This window comes from Dermacentor andersoni, chromosome 1 (assembly GCF_023375885.2).
Source record: "Dermacentor andersoni chromosome 1, qqDerAnde1_hic_scaffold, whole genome shotgun sequence".
Lineage (NCBI taxonomy): Eukaryota > Metazoa > Arthropoda > Arachnida > Ixodida > Ixodidae > Dermacentor > Dermacentor andersoni.
In genome coordinates, this window is record NC_092814.1 from 364,092,696 (window position 1) to 364,118,235 (window position 25,540).

General features: G+C 48.5%; 1 protein-coding gene across 1 annotated transcript in view; it reads right to left on the bottom strand.

Annotated features, from left to right (window-relative positions):
• The window catches only part of LOC126516650 (DNA (cytosine-5)-methyltransferase 3C-like), a 362,078-nt gene that overhangs the window by 33,082 nt on the left and 303,456 nt on the right, over nt 1-25,540 (bottom strand). The window contains exon 14 of the mRNA XM_072285857.1: nt 3,016-3,091. Within this exon, the coding sequence (XP_072141958.1) occupies nt 3,016-3,091 (76 nt within the window). The remainder of the gene's footprint in view (nt 1-3,015; nt 3,092-25,540) is intronic.

A 25,540-nucleotide genomic window follows, 5' to 3' on the forward strand; every position in this document is an offset into this window, starting at 1 on the left:
CCCCAACTAAAACATTTTGGAACTACTCAAAATTATTAGGCAGGAAGTCCACAACAATACAATATATCCTAAACGAAGTTGGAGACAAACCGAAAGGGGAAGCGGCACTAAATTGCATCTGAAAAATAACAGATGAATCTTTCCAAGACATTGAAGAGGTTGCATTTGAAGAAAAAAAGAGCACGAAAAAGAACCAGATGGAAAGTGAGCTGGTGCTGACAAATTTCAACTGTAAGAAAGCCGAAGAGAAAATTCCTAAGCGCAAGGCCACGGGGCTAGACGAGGTTCCCGTTAGGCTGATTAATTAACAAGGAACAAAAAGTAAGGAGGGTCTGGTGAAAGCAGTTGACAAATCTTTAAAAGATAGATGAATACCAGAGAGTTGGCGACAAAGCAGAATGAATTTAGTTTATAAAGGTAAGGGGGAGAAAGAATTCACTCGTATAGACCGTTGACCATGACATCGGTAATATACAGGTTAGCAATGCAGGCAATCAAATTAAAGCTGGAAGCATATGCAGACAATGGCATATCGGGAGAACTTCAGAATACCTTCAGAATAGGTAGGCGTTTGGATAATCAATTATTTATTCTTACTCAGTGCATTAAAATATCAAGAGTTAAAAGCAGACCGTTATATGTGGCCTTTTTCGACATAACAGGAGCGCATGACAACGTAGACCGCAACATTTGGTGGGATATTCTGGAAAGGGAAGGCTTAGGCGACGATTGTCTACAGTTTTTGAGAGATTTACCTAGAAAATACCGCTTTCGTTGAACGGGGAAGAATGAGGAGCGAGGAGAAAGTTGATATAAACAAGGGACTGAAGTAGCAGTGCCATTTATCCCCACTGCTGTTTACGATGTACATGGTGAGGATGGAATCGAATCCCGGCCACGGCGGCCGCATTTCGATGGGGGCGAAATGCGAAAACACCCGTGTGCTTAGATTTAGGAGCACGTTAAAGAACCCCAGGCGGTCGAAATTTCCGGAGTCCTCCACTACGGCGTGCCTCATAATCAGAAGGTGGTTTTGGCACGTAAAACTCAATAATTTAATGGTGAGGATGGAGAGGGTGCTAGAAGGAAGTAATATCGGGTTTAATCTCTCATACAAACACGCAGTTAGATCAGCAGCTTCCAGGTTTATTTTATGCGGACGATGTTGTGTTACTCGCTAACAAGCAAAGTAATTTGCAACGCCTGGCTAATATCAGTGGATAGGAAGGCGAGAAGGTAGATTTTAAATTTAGCGTTAGAAAATCAGGTGTTATGGTATTCAATGAAAACGGTGAACAGACAGTGGCAATACAGGGCCTGGAAAGTCAGGAAAATCGGACGGCGCAGGGTTCTTGCGTCAAATATTTCAGATACGTTTTCTGAGACGCTCTATGGGGTACGTGGTGGCGCCGCGAAGCCGTCCGAATTATCGGGCATCCGGAAAGTCGGCCGTTCACTGTAGACCTGCATTGTGGTTTGGTGCATTGGCTGCGTTACCTTTCCCCGTACGTGCCCTTTGGCGCAAATAAATATTGGGAAGTGGTCGCTGAGGTCATAGGCAAATACACCCGCCTCAACTTTTTTAGGGGTGATAATGGTGAAGAAAATATCAATTAAAGATGATGAATCTTCAGTCACTCTAGTGGGTAAGTTATTTACATTCACTAAGCCATTCATTTTGAGTAAAATATATAATTGTAAAATTTTGGAATCGTTTTTCATCATATTAACGTTGATGTTACCGCCGCAAATTAAATCAAGTTGATTTCTATTACAAACTCAAATATTTCTTCTAGTTTATGGAAACAATTGCTAACGCTTCCATTGGGAGGGCGATAACATACTATAATAACGGTGTTTTGCATCTTTATTGCTACAACTTCATAGTCAGTTGTTGTTGCGGAGAGTTCGGGCAGTAAGTTACTCAAATCCTTCCTTTACCAGGATGCATACTCCGCCTCCGCGAGAGTATGACCGAGTTAAGTAGAAGGTACTATAATTTGGGATACGGAAAATATCTGTATCGTTCGTTGACCATGTTTCTGTTAACAGTATTGTGTCAAATGATTGCCCTAGCAGTTCAAAAAACAAGCAGAGGTCGTTTTTCTTATTTGAAACTGAGCGCATATTCTGATGAAAGCATTTAAAGGATTGCAGAATTTTTTTACCGAAATGCTGATTGAATACTTGTGACAAGATGTAAGTCTCCCCACTTGCACAAATAATCGTTATCAAGGACTGTTTTTAAACGAGCTTATCAAGATCCCTCGCGGTAGAAACAGCCACTGCACGTTCACCGTCGGCTTTTCGAACAAGAACGCGGCCATTGCTATGCCACACATACTTCTACTTCGCTCGCTTCGCCCATATCTTTGTCTCAAATAGTAAATCACGGGTCCTTTTTTGTCTCATTTTCAAGCAGGAATACATCGTCTTTAGATTCACGCAACTTCTTTCTGCTTTTCCACCAGCGGTCCCTATCGGCTTGTTTCGCGAAGCGACAGATTATACCCAGTATGTTCTCTTTTTTGACGGCAGCCGGTGAACTAAAAGAACGTCATTTTCCGAGAGCTGTGGAACTTCGACCTGCACGGCTACTTCGTTTAGCTTTTCAAGCAGGTTTTCTTTTTCAGTGTGTTGAATCCCATGAAATTCCAGGTTTAAGCGGCGGCTTCTCCATTCAAGTTGGTCAATTTCAGCTTGTAGCTCATTGAAGTCACTGTCAATTCTGCGATCAACGTTGATGGCAAGCGGTAAATGCAACATATGGTATTGTTATTGTTGTACTCTAGAATGAATGTGTTATAAATCAATCCATAAAATTCAAGATGTACACCATTCAAGAAAAAGTACTTGTGGAAGGGTGCATGCTAAAAACAATTCAAAGAACGATACGAAAAAAAGTAAGAATGAAATGATATTGAAAAAGGAAGGTTTCTCCACTTGCGAAGTTTCTTGCAAAAGACAAATCGCTATGTGTCGTGGAACCGTGCAAATATTAGATGTAGTACAAACCGCAGCCTTCCTTCTGAGATGAGGGTCAAGGATGCTCTCTAGGCTGCTACTCGGCACCAGTTCCGGATTCAGGGACCTGTGTTCGGAAAGAGAGGGTTTGATTAAGGGGCGCCAGTAGGAAGGCAAAGGAATGTCCAGGTTTGGAAAGCTCAAAATAAATGTTGCATATGGCATTGTTCTAAATGACGGACGTTAATTACTCGTAACCACTCTAGCCTACTCACTAGTTCATGTGCACGAGCACAGCTTAGTGAAGTTAGCAGAAAACACAGGCCTGTATCCATGACAGTAACTCCTTTTTTGTGCATGAAGCTTAAGACAAAGCTGTTTCGAATCAATAGAACTGGGAAATGCTCTGTTAAAATTGGTAAGTAGAGCGTCGGCTCATTCCCCGCAACTGATGGTAAATCATATACGCGGTCAAGTGACGAAGTTCTATTCGCAAATCATATATAGGAAGTGCACCCAGTTAAAATGTCGCTGTTTTGCCGACAGGCAAAGCACTCAATGCGATAGCAAGCTAATAGATACGAAGAAGGAGAAACTCTTGGACCAGTTGGCCTTGCATAACTGTTGAGGCAACTAAGCTCTAAAAAAGACGCCCACACAGGAGATACACACATAGGTAAATTATTAACATGAACGGTTCGTGTACATCCTCCTGATACCCGAACGCAGGTGAGGGGCATAGTGATTTAAGGAGTCGGCCCTTATAAAAATGGCTATTCAAATGTTGGCATATTGGTGATGAATTGTTGTCTCAGTATCCTTTCAACAATGCAACGGTTATTCAAAGAACACAGCAATAACTCAACAATAAACTTGTTGAGTAGTTCAAACAATAAAGTTATTGACAAAATGCTGTAGATTTATTGCTGAATAATACGGACTGTTATTGAGCCATTGTTGTGGAGTTCACAAATATAAAATGGTTGACTAAATGCTGCTGTCTTATTGCTGAATAAAGTGAGCTTTATTAGCCTTACTGAGCAATATTCAGATTCAAAATATATGTTCAAAGACATACACATGTATATGAACGCGTTTTGCACAAATATATTGTTTTACTGATCCCTTCATTACCATTATATACAGGGTGTTTCACGTTACCTGAACTATAGACGTATCTACCAAGTGGGCCGGTTTACCAAGTGGGCCGGGCGGCAAGTGCCCCCCTACCCGCTCGGTAGATACGCTTACGGTTCAAGTTACGTGACTCGCCCCTCCCCCACTTCTGAGAGTTGGGGAGTGGCATGTCCCCCTCAACTTCACCGGTTGGGCTCCCCTTGTCCACCCAGTTAATATGGCTATGGTTTAAGTTACATAAAATACCCTGCACAAACACACACACACACACACACTATGGCTGCCGCGAGGGTTTATATATATATATATATATATATATATATATATATATATATATATATATACATGCAGTTTAGAAGAGAAACGTCCCTACAAGCAGTGACCAGCAACCGATGATTGGACGCATCCTGCATTCCCATCGGCGTCCACTATAAATGGCCAGTGCCCTCGCTGTGCGTTAAGAAACTACATTGCCTCCATGTTAAATATGGTCAAGACGACTGAGAAAGTTAAAAAAAATTGAAGTCTGGGGATTTACATGCCAAAACCACGATTTGATTATGAGGCACGCCGTAGCAAAGGACTCCGGGCATATTTTCACCACCTGGGCTTCTTTAACATGTACCCAATGCACGATACACGGGCGTTTTCGCATGTCATCCACATCGAAATGCGGCCGCCGCGGCCGGGATTAGATCCCGCGCGCTCGGGTTAGTAGCGCAAGGCCTCAGCCACTACACCACCACGGCGGGTGCGGCGGAAAAAGTGGTAAATATAATTTTTAAAGAGAGCACTTAGATGTTACCAGTTAGTGCACAATGGAACGAAACAAAAAATTCATCAGCCTTTCCACTGTGTGAAGAAGTCCGAGCAACGAAACTGTGGCGTGTTTTACCTCAATTGAGGCATCTGTGTATATACAGGTATTATCATTATTAATAATAGTAATATTCTTATAATTATCGAAGGACACAGACAACGAATGCATCTTTTAACTGTGGAGTGATTTATTATTCTTTTATGAAGTAGTGATGTGTCCAAGTACCGCCGCATGGCAGATGGGAATTCCACAGTATTTTCACGTGGTAGTGACCATCAAAAAACACGGCAGCAAAACCAGGGGGGGGGACACTCCCCGATTTCGGTTGCACAGGAAATTGGCGCCATCTCTGTAATGGGCGAACGCAAAAATCCGTTTCCCTTGCATGGCATCGTAGATTGTCGCGCGCACGCGCGCCAATCCAGGTGGCCGAGCCCTTCCCCCTCCCCAATTCCTCTCCAATCGCCCTGCCTGCTTACTACCCTCGCAACTCCCTCACCTTCGACTGTCTCCGCGCGCACGCCGTGCGGCCCCGCCGGCCCGGAGCCAGCTCAGCCAACATCTCCTAGACTAGAAGGCCGGAGTGCTCGGCGAGTGACGTCACGGGCAAGAGGCCATCGGCACGCTCGGGGATACGGGTTCAGTGAAGGGATCGCGGCTTGGTTCACCTAGCAGCCGTATGCTTTTATTGACCACTCCACACGTTTTCTTCAGTCGAAACTGCGGAATGAGCAGCAGGCACCTTACAAAGCATTTATTTAGAGGCACAGATACAAAACAGCTTTGTAAAGCTTGTGCATGTATTGATGCCAGACGCTTTTATAGCATCGCGCTTTGTCGTCCTTGTAATGTACGTTTTTTGTGAATTATTATTATTATTTATTGTACCCCATACCTATTACTTAAAGTAAATTGAATCCATAAAAACCTCTCCTTCCGTATTTTGTACTTGTGGTTTTTACGGCACGGCAATGACGAATGTAATGCACTCGATTAGCTTCACAATTGCGTATGAACAATTTTATTGGGGACACATGTATTTATTACAATCTAGATTATGGTCAAACGAATAATTTCGCTTTCGACGCACTAATTACCGCAGTCCACTAATTTACAACAACTCAAATGAGTTTAGAAATGGGATATAAATTATTTGTGCAGCTATTTACACGAAAACAGCTGCCTTATTGCGCAGAGTTTCAGCTTTTCTCTTCCTTGCCTTAGCATTGGCATCCAATATTTTGTCATTCATCTTGCAGCAGTAGTTCTTCAATAAAATATTCGTGCTACACCACAAAAGGTGCCCTAACACAAATTCAAATTTATGTATATCCTCGCAGGCGTCGAACTCTGAGGAATCATCACTTTCTGTAAATGCACTTGCTGTAATTGAGCAATTAACCTTTCCGTATTTTTCAAAAGTAACTATTTAAGGAAGTTCTGAACGTCTTACCCTGGAGTGCGCTAATACAATGAAGTCTGCACGTGGTAGCGCCCTAATCCAGGCACTCTGGGCTTCTTCAGCTTGCGGAAACTTGACATTATTTTTCTGCCTTGATTTGTACATGTAATTGCTCCGGCAATTGGGCACGCAGCACTTATTAGGCATATCTTGGCATGGCACTCCACATTCCGGGCAATGAAGACTCGCGGTACACACAATCGCAAGCACAGCACAAGTGTTACATGCACTGGTCACGTCCAGAAAAAAATGTGCGTTCGGAAGCATGCAATAGCATGGCCGAGCATGCCGGGACTTGTTTAACCCCGAAGCTATTCAAGGAGCGGCAGGGCTCCTGGAACTAATTGAATTGTTGTCGCCGCTTTCGTCCCCTCGGTCTTCTCCGAATAGCCGGGGTTAACCATTGTATATCTTCCGCGCTTCATTTTCAAAACTGGTGCGCCGCTCGTAGCTTCGTAGCACGCTGCACGGAACTTCTATGTTGGCCTCTTGTGCGTGACGTCGCTCAAGGGGAGAGGGTCAGCCAGAAGGGCTTAAGTTCTCCAGAGGGTGTTGGCTCAGCCCGCTGCATGACGTTTCATGTTTCGTTATCTGCTGTTATCGCGAAGCGTGCGCTGCTGTGCGTTTACCGGCGCGTCAGTTTCGTGGTCCTCGGTAGCAGTGTGCTTGTGCCCCGCGATGTTTCGCCCGTTTCACGACTCGTACCGCTCGTGCAGTGGCGCACAAATACCTCAAAAACAAGCCCTGCAGGGTTGTTCCAGGTGCCTAAAGACAACATGTGAGCGCTCAGACCCAAGGACATCAGAAGCCGCATGTACACGAACACAACCCTGTCCATTTGTGTGCTGCGTGAGGCTCCGGACGTCGCTGCGCCTTGATTGTGCTACACTTGCCTCTTCCCGGTAGAGAAAGCTGACAAACAGATGTTCCTACTCATTGTCACCTGGTCTGTGACTTGCGTTTTTCTGTGCCAAGTCTCATTCTGCAACTTCAGTAACTTGCCCAGCTTTCCATACCGCCCTCACTGCTTTTTCTGTGTGTCACGTTCTACAAACCTACTAAGAGCTGAGAAATTACTGTTAGTGTCTGTGTGCTATCTCAGTAACCCCCGATGGGAAAGCCGCGCGAACAACCTTCATGTGTAGGCATGATACGCTTTTTTTTTCTTCTGGAAAGCATGAGCATTGCAAGTGTCCTGCATGCAGATTTTTGCAGTTCGTGTTTATTATACAAAGGAGAGCCCAGTAGGTACGACTTAGTGCCTTAAGTGACGTAATCTTATTGCTAAGCATTGCATTCGGGTCGAAAGAAAAGTTGGTTGTTGGCTTATTTTACCTGGTCTTTGATTGAGGAATAAGCCTTTCTTTCTGCGAATGTTTTCTATGTGCTGCTGCAAAAGCCGACTACCTTCTGTTCCCCTTGCCACCGTTACTCAAGCTGTGGCCAAGTGCAAGATAATGTGATAACGTGTGTTTCAGTCTTTAGTACAATGGTATTTTTTTTCTGCCATGTTTTTTCAATTTGTTCAGCAGTAATGAACATGTCACGCATTCCATATACTTTCGTGCAGATTTATAAGTAAGCTTTCCTTTGGTATGGCTCTCAGTCAAACAATGCTAGCATTTTATTCTATTTTTCAGGTATTTTGCGTGTCATTGTTTTTGCCATTACCAGTGAGTTTTCCCTTTCTATAGTTGTCATGACTATGTCATACACGTCGTCCAATTTTGTGTAATATCTAAGTGCATATATCAGGAGCTCGTCTACATTTCGGCCTTGAGGACGTTATATAAAAATCCCTTTTTTTTTTATGTGTGTACATGAAACGGCGTTCGCGTTTTCTAGCGCTTTCTTTTGTTATTTCACCATCTGTGAACTTTTGTCTTTGGTACTCTTGTATATGTCGTGCACCTTTCACTTTTGCTCATTTTTTGAGCGTGTATCACACCGCATTGTAAGAAAAATCTGTTTTCGGAAGTCAATAAAGCGAGACTAAACATCTGTTGTGTTGGAAGAGTAATTTTTTTTATGCCCCGGCACATGCTGGTATAATATAAGTATGGGCAAGACTGCGTGCATGCCAACGTATATATAGCCCACGGCGCACCACGCGCCAGCTCGCAAGCAATGCCAATGCGCTGCGTAGCGCGTGCATTGCTTGCGAGCTTGCGCGTGGCGCGCCGTAACAAGCGCGCTTTTTGAAAGCGCGCCGCTTACGGGTAAAAAAAAAAAAAAAGTGAGCGGCGCGCGCGGCATGGGGGAAAGGGGGATAGGGAGTGGAGCGGCAAAATAAAAACAAAAAGGAAAGAAAAACGTTTGGGAGAGGAGGTGCCGCGCGGCTGCTGTTGCTGTTACCATGACAACGTAAAATCATGTGCGCCGCCATTTTGCTTCTGCGTCGCCCATTGGCTAGGGCCGTAACTGAAGGGGACCTTGGCGCTAGCGTCGAAAGAACGTCTGCTCGAAAGCGGCCAATGGGAGCCATACGGAGTGTCCACCCCCTGGCAATACTATGAACGGCTTGACTAACTTTTTATTGGGCGAACCTGTGCCCACAATACAACGTTACACTCCAAGCACAACGATAGCGGCGAACGCAGTCGGCGATCGTCGAAAATCTGCTCCGCAGAGCAAGTGCGTCGGCTTTTATACCTGAGTCATCGAAGGTTTTACAATGATGGTTGGTGCCTGCGTGTCTTCCAGAAATACTACACAATTCACCACATCGCGCATACGTGCAATCAGATTACACAAGGTTCATTGGCGACAGATAGCCAATAGGACTATCCTTAACATTCGAGCAGCTTCCGATACATGCAAGCGCGTTCTCTTCTGAGCGATAACATTTATTAGACGGCGAAACGTGGTCACCCGAGAAAGATAAACAAGTACACCTGTCAAAGCCCCCTCCTAAAGATCACCGTGCCAATGCTAGGAACATAACAGGAAAGCGAATAAAAAGCAAGCTTAGCAACGAGAAAGTACGAAATAAACAGTGGCCCAAGGTTTGTCAGCGCTGGTAGAACGGCTTACGCCACCCAACATGGACTATTTTAGGTCGTTAGCGGCGATGCTGTGATAACGAAATGCCCTCTGACACGACCTCATAGTCCAGTGCGCCAATTCATCGGACGATCTTGTAGGATCCGAAGTAGCGTCGCAGAAGTTTCTCACTAAGACCTAGTCGGCGTATTGGGGTTCAAACCCAAACACGGTAGCCGGGCTGGTACTCCACGCATGATCGTCGGAGACTGTAGTGGCGGCTGTCAATCAAATCAATCAATCAAACATTTATTTATTTTTTTCAAAGCATGATTACAACAAGAAGGATATGCAGAAGAGTCTGCCGATTCTTGATGCTCAGGCGGGCAAGCTGTCTGGTTTCGTCGGCGCGCTGGAGATAAGCGGCGATGTCGAGATTCACTTCGTTGGTGACGTGCGGCAGTATGGCGTCGAGTCATCGTCGGGTTCATTGCGCAAACCAGCTTGAATGGCATGATCTGCGTTGTTTCTTGCATGGCCGTGTTATAGGCGAAGGTTACGTACGAAAAGGCGGCATCCCACGTCTTGTGTTCGACATGTCGGCGAGGGCCTCGTTTAGCCTATCTGTAAGACCATTCGTCTGCGGGTGGTAGGCAGTTGTCCTCCTGTGGCTTGTCTGACTCTATTGCAGAATGGCTTGCGTGAGCTCCGCTGTAAAAGCCATTCCTCGGTCGGTGATGAGCACTTCCGCGGCACCACGTCGTAGCAGTATATTCTCGGCGAAGAATTTCGCCACTTCGGCGGCACTAACTTTAGGGAGGGCATTCGTTTAAACGTAGCGCGTAATGTAGTCGGTAGCCACGACGATCCACATAGTTCTGTATGTTGACATCGGAAATGGCCCCAATAAGTCCATCCCGATTTGTTGGAACGGTTGACAAGCAGGCTCAATCGGACGTAGTAATCCTGCTGGCCTTATTGGCGGTGTCTTGCGTTGCTGACATTCTCGTCATGTCTTGACGTAACGGATGAGGTCGAAGTCTGATTCGGGAACTATGGTCGTCAAGGTAGTTCCGGCAGAATCGGATAGGACAAACGGATTGCTGGTTTCCACAATTTCCTCGATGTACGCTATCTTCGTGCCCTTGTTGACGTACTTGAACTCCTGGCTGAAGTTGGTTAGACCCACTTTCGCTTTTCCTCCATGCAGTGTTACGTTTCGCCTACGACGCGCGGTATAGCCGGCGCGGATGCAACGGACGCCGGGGCTTCGTTCAAAGCGACGGACATTTTGGCCCGTTCAGCGCTGCCGCAACGCCTCCCCGCCAAGCGCGTCCAGGCATGTTTCAATGCCACGTGTCTTCGTGTGCGCGTGTGTGTGTGCATGTTGGTGCCCACGCTTGTCAAAGCGCGGCAGCCGGGGAGAGGAGCTCCCCCAACTGTGAAGCGAGGAGGTCTGACCGGCGCCGGCCCGGCGGATGCGTCACCTTCTAGTCTCAACGTGCCCGAGCACCGTCGTCACGTGGCCTCTTCCCAAGCCGTTCCTTCTTGCCCTCGACTCCAAGAGTATAAAAGCAGCTGCCCCCGGACGCCGAGAGAGGCTCCGATTTCTTCCGTCGAGTAACGTGCTCTCCCGTCTCTCCACTTCGGTCGACATGACCGGCCGCTCTTTTGCGATGCTAGAATAGACAAGTTGTTCTGTTAGCAGTCGACTCATGCTTTGCCAGGACCTTCGGATGCTTCGAGTTGCGCCCCAGGCCGCCAGGCCAACGCTACCCTTGGGGCTTGCGACCAAGATGCAACAACTGTCTGCCAGCGGTGAGATCGCTACAACTGAGGCCAGCAGTGAAGATATGCGGTTGACTATATGCTGAGCAGCACAACGACCATCCGGGAGCAGTGCAACGAGCCCTGTGTGATGACTGGTTGCCTGCAGCGGAACGACTGCGCTGAATTCTTGGCTGCGAGGTTTGGCGAGTGCGGGACTTTCTTCTTCTGAGTTTTGCCAGGCTTTTGTTAGTGTCAGAAACACAGCTGGTAATTGTGGTTGTCGTTGCTGCCGGGTTAGTTTGCGGCAAGACAATAGTAGGCAGTAGAGAAAGCAGCATTCAGAGCAGCCATGGATTGGAAGTCGTTGCGCAAACCGAAATCGCTGGAGCTTGCAAGAGAGTTGGGTCTGGATGTCTCAAACAAACTCAGAAAACCAGAACTGCTAAGGGCTATTCTTGAGTTAGAAGCTGAGGATGACGAGCTGTCGGAATGCCTTGAGACCATTGAGGAGAGGGAGACGGCAAAAAGACAGGAGCGCGAACGGAAAGAACAGAAAGAGCGAGAGCAACAAGAGAAAGAAAAAGAAGAGCGCGACCGTCAACACGCTTTGGAAATAAAGCGTCTCAAGGTGGAGATGGAACGCGCTCGTAATGGAAGTGAGGCACACGGTGCAGGAGAACGAGTATCGTTCAAAATGACTGACCTGATGCGGCCGTTTAAGCTTGGAGAGGACATTGGTTTGTTCCTGGTTAACTTTGAGCGAACGTGCGAGAAGCAGGGGTTCTCTCGGGAAACGTAGCCACAGCGCTTGCTCACTTTGTTACCCGGCGAGGCGGCCGACGTAGTCGCTCGCTTGAAGAGAGAGGAGGCAGAGGATTTCGACAAAGTGAAATCGAGTCTGCTAAAAAAGTACAGGCTGTCAGCGGAGGCGTTCCGTCGGAAGTTTGGGGAAAATGAGAAAGGCAGAAGTGAGTCATATACAGAGTTTGCCTACAGGCTAACGTCAAACATGCAGGAGTGGCTCAAAGAAGAGAAAGCGTTTGGTGACCACGAGAAAGTTCTGCAGTGTTTCGGGCTGGAACAGTTTTATAGTCGGTTACCTGAGAACGTGCGGTACTGGGTCTTGGATAGGCCAGACGTTAGTACGGTGGCTAAAGCCGCTGAGTTAGCCGAGGAGTTTGTCACGCGTCGGGCTCGCGGAGCTAAGGACGGTCAAAAGGGTGAATTTGGCTCCAAGTTTGAGAGGCCGAAGTTCACACCCATGAGAGCAAAGGGGAACACACGTAGTTCGGATGCGAGTGAAAGCAGTCCGACCGAACCTAAGGAGACGGCGGCAGCCGAAGCCGAACGCAGAAAGCGGTTCGAGACGAGGCAAGCGCGCGTGTATTATACGTGCCAGAAGCCGGGTCACTTTTCGGCGCAGTGTCCGGAAACAAAAACAAAAGTCGTGTTTTTGTCATTATGCAGCACTGACGAGAACATGAAGCTTCTCGAGCCTTACATGCGAGACCTCCTCGTGAACGGGAAAGAGTGCCGAGTGCTTCGCGATTCCGCAGCTACGATGGATGTAGTTCACCCCTCTTACGTAGAACCCGATATGTTCACGGGCGAGTTCGCATGGATCAAGCAAGCCGTGGAAGCTCATAGCGTGTGCCTGCCCGTAGCAAAAGTGCTTATTGAAGGACCTTTCGGAGCGCTTGAGACGGAGGCCGCGGTGTCATCTATGCTGCCCCCCCCCCCCCCCCCACTACCCGTACCTATTTTCGAACAGGTCCGATCACCTCCTGCGCGAGAAGGGGCTTTTGTTTGGTGAGGCCAGCGTTCAGGCCTTAACCAGATCGAAGGTTCGGGAGCTCGCTGCAAAGGCGGTAGTTGCGGGGCCGACGTTGTCGAGCAATGAAAAAGGGTCAGAGGCGCAGCAAGCTGATATTCAGAGTACGTCCGAACTGAACAAAATTAAGCCTGTAGCGTTGAGGGCACCAGATACTGGAGAGGAAATGCCCGACACGGGAAAGTTAGAAGAGCTATCTGCAGATTTGCTCATCGCGCCTACGTCAGACGGACTTAATAGGTTGCTAAAAGTCAGCCGGTCGGCTTTGATAGCCGAGCAAAAAAAGGATGGCAGCCTAGAACACATACGCTGCAATGTCAAGGAAGGTATCGCCAAGAAAAATGCTCGTTTTGTGGAAAGAGGTGGGGTCCTGTACCGGAAGTATCTAGACCGCAGGGGAGTGGAGTTCGATCAGCTGATCGTGCCTCAGTGCTACCGTCAGGATCTGTTGCGCTTGTCGCATGGGGGTTCGTGGTCCGGACACCTAGGAGTTAAGAAAACTAAGGACCGTCTCTTGTAAGAGTACTATGGGCCAGGGTGTTTTCGGGACGCAGACCACTTTGTGAGGACATGTGACACCTGTCAGCGGGTGGGCAAACCAGGGGACAAATCGAGGGCGCCGTTGAAGTTGGTACCTATCATTACGGAGCCTTTTAGACGGCTCGTTATTGATACAGTGGGACCTCTGCCGGTAACAACCACGGGGTACAGACACATTTTGACTGTGATCTGCCCAGCGACAAAGTTCCCTGAAGCAGTGCCGCTTAAAGAACTCAGCTCAGTTGAGATAGTCAATGCACTACTGTCCATATTTGTGCGAGTTGGTTTTCCTGCGGAAATCCAATCAGATCAGGGCACAGTGTTTACTAGCGCTTTGACGACAACTTTTCTCGAAAGGTGTGGGGTAAAGCTGTTACAAAGCTCAGTGTACCACCCACAGTCGAATTCCGTTGAGAAGCTCCACTCCGTCATGAAGCGCGTGTTGAGAGCATTGTGTTTTGAACAACAAACTGACTGGGAGCTGTGTCTGCCTGGGGTGATGTTTGCATTAAGGACCGCGCCGCATGCGGCTACGGGGTTTTGGCCAGCTGAGCTGGTGTACGGTCGCTCGCTGCGGTCTCCGCTTCGCATGCTTCGAGAATCGTGGGAAGGCAGGGGCGACGACCCAGTCGTGGTAGAGTACGTGCTTAGGCTCCTCGAACGCTTAAGAAGGGCTTAGGAGTTGTCAGGTGAAGCAATGGCAAAGGCCCAGCAGAGGGCCAAGGTTTATTATGATCGGACAGCCAGGGCCCGTCGTTTTGAGGTGGGCGATGAGGTAATGATATTGCGCACATCGCTAAAAAACAAACTCGACGTGCAGTGGGAGGGCCCAGCACGGATTGTTCAAAAACTGTCGGACGTCAACTACGTGGTGAGTCTGCCAGGAAAACCGAAAGCACAGCAAGTTTACCACTGTAATCTGCTCAAACCCTATAGACAACGGGAAGCAGTCGTGTGCATGATGGTAAACGTTCCCGAAGAGCTTCCGGTCGAGCTTCCGGGACTAGGCTCAGTGACGAAAAGGAAAGACACCGATCAAGTCATTAGTGACTTAATCAGTAAAGCACCGCTGTCGCCTGAGCAGAAAACCGAACTATACCAGCTCTTACAAGAGTTTCAAGGTCAGTTCTCTGAGAGGCCTGGTAGGACTTCTGTCCTTACTCATGATATAGAACTTACCTCCCCAGAGCCAGTGCGATCCAAGGCGTACCGGGTGTCACCCCGCCAGCACGATATTATGGAGGCGGAGGTAAAGAAAATGCTACAGCTCGGTGTTATTGAGGCGGGTGAGAGTGATTATACCTCCCCTTTGATTTTAGTTGAGGTACCGGGCAAGGAACCTCGTCCTTGCGTCGACTACCGCAGGCTTAATTCCATCACTAAGGATCAAATTTATCCGATCCCTAACATCGAGGAGCGCCTTGAGAAAGTTAGTAGCGCTCAGTTTATTTCCACCCTAGATCTTGTCAGGGGTTATTGGCAGTTCCACTTACAGAAGAGGCTAGTAGGTATGCGGCGTTCATTTCACCAATGGGAACATTCCGTCCTAAAGTGTTGAGTTTTGGTTTGAAGAACGCGCCATACTGTTTTTTAAGCCTCATGGATAAAGCGTTGCGGGGAGAGCAAGAATTCGCTTTACCGTATTTAGACGACGTAGCGATATTCTCCGCATCCTGGTCTGAGCATATGGCACACTTGCGGGCAGTGCTAACCCGCCTGCGCGAAGCGGGCTTGACACTCAAGCTCCCAAGTGCCAGTTAGCACAGGCCGAGGTTGTCTACCTCGGTCACGTGATTGGTCGGGGTCGTCGCCGCCCCTCTGAAATAAAGGTGGCCGCTGTGCGAGACTTCCCGCAACCGCTATTCCCGGAGACTTCCCGGACCGATATTCGGTCGTTCTTAGGTGTCGCCGGCTACTATCAGAGGTACATCCCCAGGTACTCTGATATCACGGCTCCCCTGACGGATGCTCTAAGAAAAACAGAGCCCCAAACAGTCGTCTGGGACGAGACAAAGGAAAGAGCATTAGCGCCCTAAAGAGCGCCCTAACAAGCTAGCCTGTGCTACGATCGCCAGACTACACAAAAGGGTTCGTTGTTCAGTGCGATGCTAGTGAGCGAGGCATGGGCGTTGTACTGTGCCAACGGGAAAATGGAGAAGTGGAACACCCCGTCCTGTATGCTAGTCGTAAGCTGACCAGTCGTGAGCAGGCGTACAGCGCCACCGAGAAAGAGTGTGCGTGTCTCGTGTGGGCCGTTCCGAAATTGTCATGCTACCTAGCCGGCTCGAGGTTTATCATTGAGACGGATCACTGCCCTCTCGAATGGCTGCAGACCATCTCTCTCAAAAATGGCCGCCTCCTGCGCTGGAGCCTCGCTTTGCAACAATATTCCTTTGAGGTGCGTTACAAAAAGGGGAGTCTCAACGGTAACGCCGATGGCTTAAGTCGAAGCCCCTAACGTAGGAATCAGCCTCAGAGTTGTTTGTTACTGATGTTTTCCTTCCTGAGGCAGGATTTTTAACATATTGCTTTTGTTTAGTGTTTCAAAGTGATGACGTGCTTTCTAGTGCAATTTTCCCATTTGTGGACGCGTTCTGAGTGCTGCTAGACTACTGTAAGGAACTAGGCAGTAGTATAAAAGGGGAAAGAGCCTGGCAGGGCTTAGTGAGGGTTGTGCCGTGCTTGCTGACTGAGCGGTTGAGTTTCGGCGTAGTTCTAACGCTTGCTGGGAACGAGAAACAAAAATGGCAACTCTCCCGAAGTCACTTTGCAGTGTCCTGTGTGAACCTGAACGTGAGAACGAGGCCTTCTCGGTGCGCTGCGCTCAAGAAACGCCGAGGGACGACCGACTTCGGTTACGAGCATCATCGAGCGACATCCCTCCGGACAGCGGATGCAGTCCCCTGTCCATCGGTATCTCCTTCTCCCGGCGGGGCGGTCTGTTACGTTTCGCCTACGACGCGCGGTATAGCCGGCGCGGATGCAACGGACGCCGGGGCTTCGTTCAAAGCGGCGGACATTTTGGCCCGTTCAGCGCTGCCGCAACGCCTCCCCGCCAAGCGCGTCCAGGCATGTTTCAATGCCACGTGTCTTCGTGTGCGCGTGTGTGTGTGTGTGTGTGCATGTTGGTGCCCACGCTTGTCAAAGCGCGGCAGCCGGGGAGAGGAGCTCCCCCAACTGTGAAGCGAGGAGGTCTGACCGGCGCCGGCCCGGCGGGTGCGTCACCTCCTAGTCTCAACGTGCCCGAGCACCGTCGTCACGTGGCCTCTTTTCAAGCCGTTCCTTCTTGCCCTCGACTCCGAGAGTATAAAAGCAGCTGCCCCCGGACGTCGAGAGAGGTTCCGATTTCTTCCGTCGAGTAACGTGCTCTCCCGTCTCTCCACTTCGGTCGACATGACCGGCCGCTCTTTTGCGATGCTAGAATAAACAAGTTGTTCTGTTCGCAGTCGACTCATGCTTTGCCAGGACCTTCGGATGCTTCCAGTTGTGCCCCAGGCCGCCAGGCCAACGCTACCCTTGGGGCTTGCGACCTAGATGCAACAGCAGTCAAGCGATCCCTCTTACGATGCAAATTTCACGATCGAGCCATATACGTTAATCACCCTCGATGACGCTTTCTACGGCTGTGGGTGTTTCGGTGCCGACAAACATCACAATGCTGGAGCGAGGTGGGATGCTCAGTTGATCTTCGAGCACCCTCAAGGCGTGGTGACTACAAGAGCTCTCCGCCGGTACCGCTTCATCTTCGGACAGCGTTATCGGCTTCGACTTCAGGTCGATGATTGCGCTGTGTTTGTTTAGGAAGTCTATGCCAAGAATAACCTCTCTTGAACACTGTTGGAGGATAACGAAGGTGGCAGGGTAGGTCCGGTCATACTCGGCAATTCTTGTGCAGATTCCAGTCACACCGACCGGAATCCTCTAACATCGACTGGTGTCCTCTAGCAATGCGAATTGGAGGGCCTTTCCGTACAGTATTACCTTTCTGAAACTGGGCGGCAAGGGGTCCACTCATCACACAGTAGTCGGCTCCTGCGTGCACTAAGGCGGTGACTGTGTGGCCGTCGAGAAGCACGTCCAGGTCAGTGGTTCTTTGTCTTGCGTTGCAGTTTGGTCTTGGCGTCGGATCCCGGCTGCGTCGTGTTGACCTGTAGCTGGGACGTCGCTTCGTCAGTTCTTCTTTTGTCGGCTCATTCCTTGCTTCCACGCTTCGTCAGGATTGCGGCGTGTCGGCGAGATGGTCTTTTCGTCGTCTTCCTCGTCGGCGGAGGATCTTCGTCAGTTCGACGAACAGAAACCGCACCTCCATCGGTTGCTTTTAGTTTTCCGGATATGGACTGATGGACCGGCCCCGGGCTGGGTCAGTGTACGGTCGGCGCTACGTCTACAGCCTTGTGACGGCGGCCTGGTCATCGAGGACTCCACTGAGTGACGGCGATGCAGTCGGCGATATCGCGAGGGCGTTCACATTGTTGCGAGCGCGGAGCGTTGACGGCAAACACTCGTAGTCCCATTTCGCGGTGTGGGCACCGGCGGTAGACGTGGCCGGCTTCTCCGTAGTGACAGCAGAGCGCACGCTGGTCGGCCGCGCGCCGAACGTCGATCTTCCTTGGAATGCTGCGCTGGGCGACGGTCAGGTGTGCGACGATCGCGCGGTGACAGTGGCCGAGAGAATTACGGCGCTGCGGGACTCTGACGAGGGCGCGTAGGGCAGGGTGTCTATCAAGTTGGCATTTCCAAATTCCCTGAGTTTTCCAGGTTTTCCCCGAGTGCCTTTGCGAAATTCCATGAGTGATGCAGAACTATGTTTTATGTCAAGACGGGCTGAAACCATAGCGCGCGATGCTGTCACTCTCTAGTAAGCATATGAAAAAAAACTAAGACTTAATGCAATTTTAATACTAAGGAGTAGTGTCTATGCTATTCAAAAAGAATAGAAAGGAGGGGTTAGTAAAATGCACAGCAAATAAAATGTCTTCGAAAAAAATGCAAATCGAGTCGGACATTCTCAAATACCCCGCAACGGCGCCTCAGTGTTATGTTTCACTGCTTTAAAGAGTTTATTTTCGTTTGTATGAGGGACATTTGCATCTCAGCATCAGCCAACACTGTTTTTTGAGCTCAAAACGGCGGCAGCATGCTTCCTTTCACGTTCCTTCACCAATGCGTAGGTCCTTTCGGTTCTTGTCCGCCTTTCGTCGCTCGTTCGCGCCACGGACCTCTTGAAGTATCTTCTTGGTCAGTTGCACAGTCTACGTCCGATTTTTCGAACTTCCTAGGGGCCGCGAAAACGTCCTAAAAATCGGCCGGTTAGAAAAAATAAATGCATGTCATTTACTGCCCTTAAGGGCTCAATCCGCCACAGGCACATTCGAAAACGGTCTGCAGGCCTGTCGGTACACGTATTAGGCATATTGGTGCTCGTACTGTGACAGGAAATACCGGGTGCACGCGTGCATAATTAAGGAATACATATTGTGTCTCGGGACAACAGCCCCTTCACATGCTTCTCATGCTTCACTGCAATACTTATACGTATGCTTCACCAAGTAACACTTCTGTACAAAGGCAAAGCTGTCTTTCAGGAACCGGCATTATACAACGCACCGTGCTTTCCAAGCTTCTAAGCCAATCGCGAGGACCACAAAGGCGGAGTCCGTGCCATTGCTGACAGCAGCGAATTCTTTCAATAAAAAACGCGGCACCCAACGGCAAGAAGCTTCATAGCGAACGTCGAAGCAGCTAGGCCTAGCGTTGCCGCAGTGGTGGCTACGGCTGCCAGCGGATGTGCGCGCGAGAGCGCCGGTTCGAGGCGGCGAGGCAATCAAAATGGCAGCGGTGGTGGCTTTCATTAATGCAGTTTTGGGCCTGCGGTCACGACAAAACGTCCGGAAAATCGGACAGCGAAGAGTTCTTGCGTCCGAAATTTCAGACGTTCTGATACATTGACTCTATGGGGTACGTGGTGGTGCCGCGAAGCCGTCCAAATTAACGGGAATCCGGAAAGTCGGTCGTTGACTGTACACTGGCAACTCCTCCAGCCGACGACAGGGCGTCAAAGACGATTCATTACGATTCCTGTCTGTTACTCGAGCCACCATTACCGCGACTTTCGACCCTTTCAATAAAATTACAGCTAATTTTCCCTAGAGGAATAGAGGCACAAATTCCCTGAGTTTTTCCTGAGTTTTTCCAGACTACTCAACATCCCTGAGAATTCCCGGTTTTCCCGGTTGGTAGACACCCTGTAGGGGGACCATGGCGGCGGGCGACGGCGGCGTATGTCTTCGCTCCTGGCTGGGGTTGCGCCGATTGCGGCTGCACCTGAGGAACTCCAAGTGATCGCTATAGTTCTTCCTTGACCATGTCAGTGACCGAGGCCACCTGAGGTTGCGACGAAGGCAAGATCTTGCAGAGTTCTTCGCACGCAATGACCCTGATGGTCTCTTGTAGGTCATCGGAGCCAAATGAATGGATGGCGAACTGCGGCGTGAACACTTGGACGTTATATTGCCTAGTGCGCATTTTCAAAGTTTTCTCAGTCGTCGTTACGTCTTTCAAGAACTCAGCTATGGTATTTGGCGGGTTGCGGATCAGTCAGGCGAAAAGTTCTTGCTTGACGCCCCTCATCAGGAAGCGGACTTTTCTTTTTCTCCGACATTTCCGGGTCGGCGTGCCGGAAAATACGGGTCACCTCTTCCGTGAAGATCGCGATGGTCTCATTGGGCAGCTGCACTCGGGTTTCTAGTAGAGTTTAGGCTCGCTATTTGCGCACGACGCTTGTGTATGTCTGGAGGAAGCCGCTGGAAATTAGGTCCAACATTGTTGATGTGCTTTCTCGATTCTCGATCCACGTCCTGGCGGCGTCTTCCAATGTGAAAAAGACATGGCGCAGCTTGTCGTCACTGTCCCAGTTGTTAAATAGAGTGACTCGTTCATACGTCTCCATCCAGCTTTCCGTGTCCTCAAATGTTGGTGCGCGGAACGTCGGTGGCCCCCCGGTCTGCTTCAGCGCGATTGGTATGGCGTTACTGGGGCTGCCATTGTAGCTGCTGTCGTAGCCGTGCACTTCCTGGCCTTTTCAGATAAAAGTCGGTACTCCGGTAGCAGTCCCAGCTGCCTACGGCTAGTTCGCTGGTCCTTGGCGACGTTGGCATTGTCTTCGGCTGTCGCGCTTGGATCGCGGCTTTCCGGGGGCGTTCGGTAGATGAACGCACTAGTGCCTCCACCAGGTGTCACGTGGTATTGACGATAAAAAAAACAGTAGCAAAACTGTCAATAGCTTGATTAACTTTTTATTAGACGAACCTGTGCCAACAAAAGCAAGTTACACTCAAAACACAACGATAGCGGCTAACACAGTCGGCGATCGTCGAAAATCTGATCTGCGTGGCAAGCGTGTCGGCTTTTATACCTGAGACATCGAAGGTTCCAGAATAATCGCTGGTGCCCGCATATCTTCCAGAAGGTTCTACACAATTCGCGTCGCGCATACATGCAATCAGATAAACAAGTGCACGTGTCAATATTTACAACTTCACTGTGAACTACGTAATTTCAAAAAGTAAATGGAACTCGGCGTTTTAGCGAGTAATACGTCTCCGAGGCTAATTGTCACACACACACACACACATATATATATATATATATATATATATATATATATATATATATATATATATATATATACATATATATATATATATATATATATATATATATATATATCCTCAGTGCAGCCAGACGAAGACGACGTGTGTGCCGGTTTGATATAGCGTCGCCATTTTGGCCTCCGTGAGCTTACCTGTAAATAAATTGTAAATAGTATTCGGCTTCAGCTTCACGTAACAATATATATATATATATATATATATATATATACAGTGAAGCAGACGCGCGTATGAAGCTGTTTATTGACGTTTCGGCCGGGGTCGGACCCCGGCCGAAACGTCAATAAACCGCTTCATACGCGCGTCTGCTTCACTGTGTGTGTATATATATGTAGATATTATAAAGGAGGTTTATTGGGGTTCCTAGCGACCGCCGGTTCTACGATGCACCGAGCACAGTCTCCGAGCTCGAGCCTCTGTTGCGCGCTTGATGCTGCCGATGCTGCTGACTGCGCGCACGTTCCTCATCTTCCTTACAATGGCCCCGCGGAAATAAAGGAGCCATCCTGGCGACTTAGTTTTCTGGAAGGATGGTAGAATTGTGATACGGCTTGAGACGCTGAACGTGAACGACTTCGCGGTTACGACGTCGCATGTCGGACGGCGGCGTTAGCGGCTCAACCAGATAATTAACGGGTGATGTTCTCTCGAGAACGCGGTATGGACCGTTGAACTTAGGAAGGAGTTTTGAAGCGAGCCCAGGCGTGCGGTGTGGCACTAACAACCAGACGAGAGCGCCCGGGAGAAAAGTGGGAGTCGAGTTCTGGGCATCGTGAACGGCTTTTTGGCGGTTCTGGTCGTCCGAGGTGAATCGGCGGGCAAGCTGGCGACATTCCTCTGCTTGTCTGGCGGCTTCCGAGATCGGCAGGCATTCAGATGGGTCCGGCCGGTAGGGCAGAATGGTGTCGATGGTGTGCGAAGGATGACGGCCGTAAAGAAGGTAAAAGGGTGAGAATCCGGTAGTGGCCTGAGTCGCGGTGTTGTAGGCGTAGGTGACAAACGGAAGAACTAGGTCCCAATTAGAGTGATCAGGTGAGACATACATGGCGAGCATGTCACCAAGAGTTCGTATAAAGCGTTCCGTGGTACCGTTAGTCTGTGGATGATAAGCAGTGCATTTACGATGAACAATAGCGCATTCAGCAAGCAGTTGTTCGATGACTTCAGATAAGAAGGCGCGGCCTCGATCGCTTAAAAGTTCACGTGGACCTCCATGACGAAGGAGAAAACGACGAAGTAGGAAATTGGCGACCTCCTGCGCTGTAGCATTTGGTAGAGAGGCAGTCTCCGAATAACGGGTTAAGTGGTCTACCGCAACGATTATCCACCTGTTGCCGGCAGGAGTCAACGGAAGCGGCCCGTAGAGATCTATGCCCACGCGATCAAAGGGTCGGGATGGGCATTGTAAAGGCTGCAGTTCACCGGCGGTATTGTGCGGTGGCGCTTTCCGGCGTTGGCACTCATGACAAGAGCGGACGAACTTTCGAACGAAATTATACATTCCCCGCCAGTAATAGCGGTGACGAAGTCTTTCGTAGGTCTTGAAGACTCCCGCATGGCCACACTGAGGGTCGACGTGGAACGAGGAGCAGAGCTCAGCTCGCAAGATTCTCGGAATGACGAGTAACCAGGTGCGTCCCTCTGGGGCATAGTTGCGTCGATACAGTAGCTGGTCGCGAATCGCAAAATGAGGCACTTGGCGCCGAAGCGTACGTGACGCTGGAACTTTCGACGTATCCGAGAGAAGGTCGAGCAGAGATGCAGTCCAGGGATCATTACGCTGTGCAGCAGCGATAGTGTCAACGTCCAGAGAGGATAATGTGCACTCGCAGGGGGAGTCGTGACTGGCCTTCGGGGGAAGCGGTGATCGGGATAGCGCGTCAGCGTCGGAGTGCTTTCGCCCGGAACGGTACACCACGCGGATGTCGTATTCTTGGATTCGCAATGCCCAGCGGGCAAGGCGGCCCCATGGATCTTTGAGCGTCGACAGCCAACATAGTGCGTGGTTGGCTGTCGACGCTCCACGCACTCCACGGGCATATTATAGGCATATAACGCGGTAACTTGCGTAGTACGGCAGGCTAAATCACTTGGGTAGGTGTACTTTATAGGCTGTACAGTAATCATTCACGCCCAGAGAACAATCCTGTGCATGTGACAAAATTACTTGATTGCTGCTCCATTTGTGCTTTTGATAAATAGCTTTTCATAAGGTAGTATGCAATGACGAAAAATTGCTAACATTAAGATTGCTACCATTTGAAGGTCATTTTATATTAATTGTGATATCAGCTGTTATCTAATCAATATTCTACCCAATATTCTATTCGCTTCTGGCATTATTGTATTCGGTCTCAAAAATCCCTATTCCCACAGCTCTCATACTTTTATTGCAGATTTAATTTCTTCGGAGTGACTTCTCGAGAAAAAATGAGGAAATCATTTTTTGCGACAATAGAGCGACGAAACCTTTGTAATATATTTAGTTGTACGCATGATTTATTGCATGCAGGATAAAGGAGCATTTTTTTTAGTCGAATGAAACTTACAAACCTTCTTTTAGAGTAAAATAGGTGAAGTGGCAATACTCACAAATAACTGCAGTAACAGCCGCCAAAGAGCTAAGAGAAAAATTAGTTTTGGAGAAACCGAAGGGAGGACAGCACAATAGGATTTTTCTCTAGAAGTCCTAGAGGGTTGCGGCACCTCCAGTTCCTAAAGGCTTTGTTCTAAAGAGGCGCATTTTTTCAAATGTTCCGTTGCCGCCACGCATGTACGGCAGTGAAGCTCAAAAGGTTAAAGAAGTCAGTCCACTCGCATATGGCTCTTAGAAGACTGAGCAGTTCTTCGTATCTGTGACGTTCTGCATGTGTCAGTCTAACCAGCTTGGCGCCCATCTACAGAGAATCCTCATTATAACAGTCACTGAGGCAGAAAACACACTTCTCTATAAGCAGTATTTTCCTTAAAGAAGAGAGTCCTAAGGAAGACGTTGTAAGGCGAGAAGTGCACTCGTAAGTGCACTCGTGAACTCGTAACACGTAACGTAAAATGAAGCCAACTCAATTCCAGTGACATGAGAGTACTGTATTTGGAGCAGAGAAAAGCTCAATGAGGTGCTGCACACTTTAATTATGAATGTTACAAGAAACAATTTTAGTTGCGAGTAGTCCCCCTAAGGTTTCTTCGTGAACGGCACTAAGTTTTTTTCACCATTTTGTTTCCGAGCAAGCGAATTTCCCATTATCGACATCGATGATATTCAAGAAGTTGTTCTGCTACAGTGTGCTGTTCCTCTTTGCCCTTTTCTGGATTTGACACAGTCTAGTCCTGTGCCACTTTGAATAAAATGGCCATGCTCTGAGTAGTACCCGCGAGATGTTGAAATAAAGCAAAACAGATAAATTATTTCATTATAATGAGGGCATACTGTATGCCACACTGTTGCATGTGGAACTTGGTTTTTAAAACTTGTTCCGCTTTTTTCTTGTTCTTACAGGCTTGATTCACGTGTCTCAAGTTTCCTGGTACCAACATGCCCTATGTAACGAAGATCCTGGCCTTGCTTCTCGCATGTTACCTAAAGCCACCGAAGACCCCAAGTTGGACAAGTGTTGTGGCTTTGTAACTCTCGACATTTTTATGTCTATTTATGTTTATGTTAATCCCCTGAAGAGCCCAATTCAATTTCTTAAAACGAGCTTACAAATGCTCCACATTTGTAAGCACTGACATTTTTATGTTAATTTTATTTATGCTAATTGTGCTAGTCTACTGAAAAGCCCAAGTTGGATGGCTCAAGTGTTGGGCTTTGTCATCTTTCACTACAGTTTTATGTTAATTTTGATACAGTTCCACCAAAGATAGTGTTTCTTTACTATTTCATTGTTTAGGTATCTTCGGTCGTTTCATGCCAAACAACTCAGTTTTATCAAAAACTGTTCCATGATGGAACACCATTTCAAGTTTGCTTGATAAGCAAAAGTAGGTACAGTAATAAATTTTTCGAAAATATTGGTTTCATATGTACAGCTAGTTTTGTGCACGCCAAATCAACCAGCATTCTTTTTACCAAATGTTTATTGGAGTTCCAAACTCTTTCTCCCCTTTTATTTTTCTTGGCACCCGCCATGGTTGCTTAGTGGCTATGGTGTTGACGACTAAGCACGACGTCGCGGGATCGAATTCCCGGCCAATGCGCCCTCAATTCAATGGGGCGAAATGCGAAAACACCTTTGTACATAGATTTAGGTGGGTGTTAGAAGAACCCCCGGTGGTCGAAATTATTCTGGCGTCCCCCACTAAGGCGTGCCTCATAATCAGATGGTGGTTTTTGCACGTTAAAGCGCTTATTTTTATTTTTA